Below are 5000 nucleotides of genomic sequence, written 5' to 3'. Positions count from 1 at the left end.
CTGCAACGTGGTGCTACAGCAATTAGTCAGATAACGTAAGATTATGTGTGATTACATGTAAATAATACCAAGTTAAAATTGTGCTTATGTCAAGGACCTTAATGTCTGTCGCGTCATCATATGTGTTTCTGTCATTAACGTAATTATGGTTCATAACACGAATTGTTTTGTTTCTCATGGGCTACATAAGCTGATAAGGGCTTTGTTACTGTATATATTTTTAAAGCACAAACAGTACCGCAATTACCAAGCAGATTATACAAATTATCATTCTGGGTGGCACTGTGCCTCCCTCCCCCCTCTCTCTCTCGCCCCCCGCTTCAAGTAGACTCCCCTCTGAACGCCTTTGACGAAACGGAGGAGGACGCGGCCACGCTAGAGGGCGGCGAGGAGCAAGCTCAAGCCATAACCACCGAAGGCGACACAGGGTATCCAGCCGAGGGCGGCGCCGCGTCACCTACTGCCGCCCACGCCGCCGCCCAGCCCGACCATCAAACTCATCATCCATCCGTCCACGAAGGGTGAGTACTCGCCTTGGCACTTGTCTCGGAAATTCCCTTATTTAGAAGAGTGAATTCTCACTTGTCTCGGAAATTCTCTTATTTAGAAGAGTGAATTCTCACTTGTCTCGGAAATTCTCTTATTTAGAAGAGTGAATTCTCACTTGTCTCGGAAAGTCCCAGACTTAGTACCTCCGTTTTCGACTCTGGAGGAGCCGAATCGACGGAGGAGTAATGCTATGCAGGACTATATTCACGCATATTATATGATGCTGAAATTTACTTACTCTATTAACGAACTGGAGTTTATGAAGGTATAATATACCATACACTCAAAAATCAAATATCTTCTGCAGCAACAGTAACACCATCTTATCTCACTGAAAAGACTCGTTAAAACACAGCGGACGAAAAGAAAAAAGAAAAAGAAAACCAAAACCTACTCGTCTACATGTAAAACCACATATTTAGTCAGTGTTCGTTTCGACGTGTAACATTTTCACCGCCTCATCTGAATCGTTTTTTTTGGGCTTTTCCAGTGTTGTGTTTGTAGGAGTTAGATCATCTCCATGGACGTGTTAAAGTGAATTATGACACAGATGGAAAGTAATGAACTCAACGCAATACACAGTTCGGTGTTTTTTTGTGTGTTTTTTATTCTGTGTGTGTTTGCGTGTTTGTTTACACACATTTGTTACTTGGGGCTGGGTCGTTTTATCGCAAATGTGATGGATATAAGGTCAATATGGGGGAGCTTATCCTACCATAAAAGGCTTTCCGTCCGAATGGAAACGGAAATGTGTATATATTTCATCGGTATTGTGATATGGTGTGTTGACCAAGATTATTCTTTATTTGTTCTCCTTATTCTTTCTTGTTGGTGTTATTGTTATTGTTGTTGCCATTACTATTATTGTTATTATTATTATCGTTGTTATTGTTATTGTTATTAATAATAATAATAATAATAATAATAATATTATTATTATTATTATTATTATTATTTTTGTTATTATTATTATTATTTTTATTATCATTATCAATATTATCATTATCAATATTGTTATTTTTATTGTTATTACCATTATTATTATCATTATTATTATTATTATTGTTATTATTATTATTATTGTCATTATTATTATTATTATCAATGTTATCATTATCAATATTATCATTATTACTATTTTATTATTGTTTTTATTGTCATTATTATTATTATTATCAATGTTATCATTATCAATATTATCATTATTACTATTTTATTATTGTTCTTATTGTTATTATTATTATTATTATTAGCATTAGCATTAACATTAACATTAACATTAACATTAACATTATCATTATCATTATCATTATCATTATCATTATCATTATCCTTATCCTTATCCTTATCCTTATCCTTATCCTTATCATTATCATTATCATTATCATTATCATTATCATTATCATTATCATTATCATTATCATTAACATTAACATTAACATTAACATTAACATTAGTATTAGTATTAGTATTAGTATTAGTACTCCTAGTATTACTTATTAGTATTAGTACTACTAGTATTATATTAGCTATTAGTATTAGTATTAGTATTACTATTAGTATACTATTAGTATTAGTATAACTATTACTATTACTTTACTATCCTACTATACACTATTTACTACTACCACTACTACTACTCCTACTCCTACTACTACTCCTACTATACACTCCTTCTCCTACTACTACTACTCCTACTACTACTACTCCTACTACTACTACTCCTACTACTACACTCCTACTACTACTCCTATTACTGCTACACTCCTTCTACTACTACTCCAACTACTATTACTACTACTACACTCCTACTACTACTACTCCTACTACTTCTACTACTACTACTACACTCCTACTACTACTACTACAACTCCTACTACTACTACCACTACTACTCCTACTCCTACTCTTACTACTACTACTCCTACTGCTACTACTCCTACTCCTACTACTTCTACTACTACTACTACACTCCTACTACTACTCCTACTACTACAACTCCTACTACTACTACCACTACTACTACTACCACTACTACTCCTACTCTTACTACTACTACTCCTACTGCTACTACTCCTACTACTACTACTCCTACTACTACTCCTACTCCTACTACTACTCCTACTCTTGCTCCTACTACTCTTACTACTACTTCTACTTCTACTCCTCCTACTCCTACTACTCCTACTACTACCACTACTACTACTACACTTACTACTACCACTACAACTCCTACTCCTACTACCACTCCTATTACTACTATAATACTACTACTACTACTACAACAAGTGATAATGATAATGCTATTACTATTAGTATTGTATTTATTATTATCATTATTATTATTATTATTATTATTATTATTGTTATTATTATTATTATCGTTATTTTTTTATTATGATAATTATTATTAATGTGATGACGATGGTGATTTATTTTTATTCATTATTTTTTATTTATTTACCATTTTTATTATTATCATCAACCTGCAATTGTTACTACTGTTATTGTTGCCATTGTATCATTTGATGTACAAGAAACAGTATCTGCGTTGCTATTATTATTGTATTATTCTAGCTGTTCATTAAGCGTGAAAATTATTGTCCATTTTCTTCATATATTCTTTTCGGATGAAGTTGCCGCATGGGTTGCTTTTATGACTTTCCTGTCACAGTTACTAAGGCCGCGTCTAGGTCACGCAGTCCTCAGTCGTACGTCATATATTTTGGGAGGACACATTACGCACTTTATCATTGAAGGGAGTACTACGGTAATTTTTTTTTTTTTTTTTTTTTTTAACGGGCGACGCTGTGTTTGTCTCCGTGTACGTGTCACCACACTGTGTTCGTGGTGTGAATGCTGATAATGCTTATAATCTGAACATATTTGTTTGAAGTCATTAAACAAAAGATGAAGGTATTTATTTGTTGTTTGATTCTGGTAAGGGTGAATTATGTATGTGTGTGTGCGTGTGCGTGTGCATGTGTGCGTGCGTGCGTGCGAGGAAATGGTCGTTCGTGCATATATCCACAGAAGCGATCAAGACAAGTCGGGAATAGCAGCCTTATCCTACCCACGCCCCCCCCCCCCCCCTGTCGTCTTCCCACTCGAAAATTCACCGTCAAGCTTTTATTGTGGGAGTTATTGTTGTGCGGACGCCAGCTGTCGTAAAGCAGGCCTCTCAGGCTGATTCATGGTTCCACACACTCGTCTTGGCCTTTTTACACGTTTGCATTTTGCACAAGTTAATGCCCTCGGGCGAAGGATGCAGAACGGGCATCGCTCGACGGGAGGAGTCGGAAAGGAGAGAATCCTCACGAGGAAGGGAAAGGACTTCAAAGGGTGAGGGAGGGGAGGGGGGAGGTTTCGGGTTGATGTCAATAATTATAGGATAGCTGCCCCAAACTGCCGGGTTGCCTGGTGGGTCACGTCAGGAGATTCATTGGGGGTTGGGGGTTGGTGGGTGGTGGTGTTGGGTGGGGGGGGTATGGGTATTTTGAGAGTCCTCTTTTTTCATTATGAAATTACTTATTGCTCATTTCCTTTTGTCTCGGGGGGAAGGGAGAGAGAGGAATGGGACTGGTTCTCATAATTTAGATCCAAGGAAGTCCAGGACTCGTGGCTGAAGGCTAGATGACGAGGCTACGTGGGTTAGGCAGAAGTGGAGAGCGGTCGGTGGAGGAGGAGTGGCTGAAGGTGGAATCGATAGCACGTGCGAGGGTGGAGACAACGGGGAAAACAAATGTTGAAGATGGGGAAAAAAGGAAGATGATAAAGGATAATAATGCGATCAAATTGGGAATGACATGTTTTTTTTTTTCTCCGTGTCATTTTCCTTTCTTTCTCATCTCCTGCTTCTTCGTTCCATATGCTTTCCCATTGTTCTCCTTCGCTCTTTCTTCTGTTGTATATTTAATTTCTTCCTTATTATTCATGTGTCTACAGTTACTCGTTAGTTTTAATTTCTCTTTCTTTGTCATCATCATTTCGATTCTCCTTTCCCTTTTATCCTTTCTCCTCTCTTTCTCCTGTCATACCCATCCTCTCCCGTCACCTACTCCTTTTCCCCAGCCCCTCCCGCCACCTCCTCTTCCCCATCCCCTTCCACCTCTCCATCTTCCCCATCCCCTTCCACCTCTCCATCTTCCCCATCCCCTTCCACCTCTCCACCTTCCCCATCCCCTTCCACCTCTCCATCTTCCCCATCCCCTTCCACCTCTTCACCTTCCCCATCCCCTTCCACCTCTCCCCCTCCCCCCTCCCCCTCCCCCTCCCCCTCCCCTTCCTCCCAACCCCTTCCACCTCCCCTTCCGCCCAACCCCTTCCACCTCCCCTTCTTCCCCATTCCCCACCCCATGCCTCCTCCCGCCTTCCCCATCCCCTCCAACTTAAGAAGCCAAACAGCGCCCCAATGTTTCTGCCGTACATCGGGACACGTCCCATGAGGGTTA

At 39.1% G+C, this 5000-nt stretch overlaps 1 protein-coding gene across 6 annotated transcripts in view; it reads left to right on the top strand.

Annotated features, from left to right (window-relative positions):
- The window catches only part of Ehbp1 (Eps15 homology domain containing protein-binding protein 1), a 292936-nt gene that overhangs the window by 207926 nt on the left and 80010 nt on the right, over window positions 1-5000 (top strand). For all 6 annotated transcript variants that reach the window (XM_086550381.1, XM_086550379.1, XM_086550382.1 and 3 more), the window contains one exon: window positions 329-521. In XM_086550381.1, the coding sequence (XP_086406507.1) occupies window positions 329-521 (193 nt within the window). The remainder of the gene's footprint in view (window positions 1-328; window positions 522-5000) is intronic.

This window comes from Penaeus japonicus, unplaced genomic scaffold (assembly GCF_977035675.1).
Source record: "Penaeus japonicus unplaced genomic scaffold, GWHDUDI00000001_assembly GWHDUDI00000023, whole genome shotgun sequence".
Lineage (NCBI taxonomy): Eukaryota > Metazoa > Arthropoda > Malacostraca > Decapoda > Penaeidae > Penaeus > Penaeus japonicus.
This window is presented reverse-complemented; position numbering and strand designations above follow the sequence as displayed.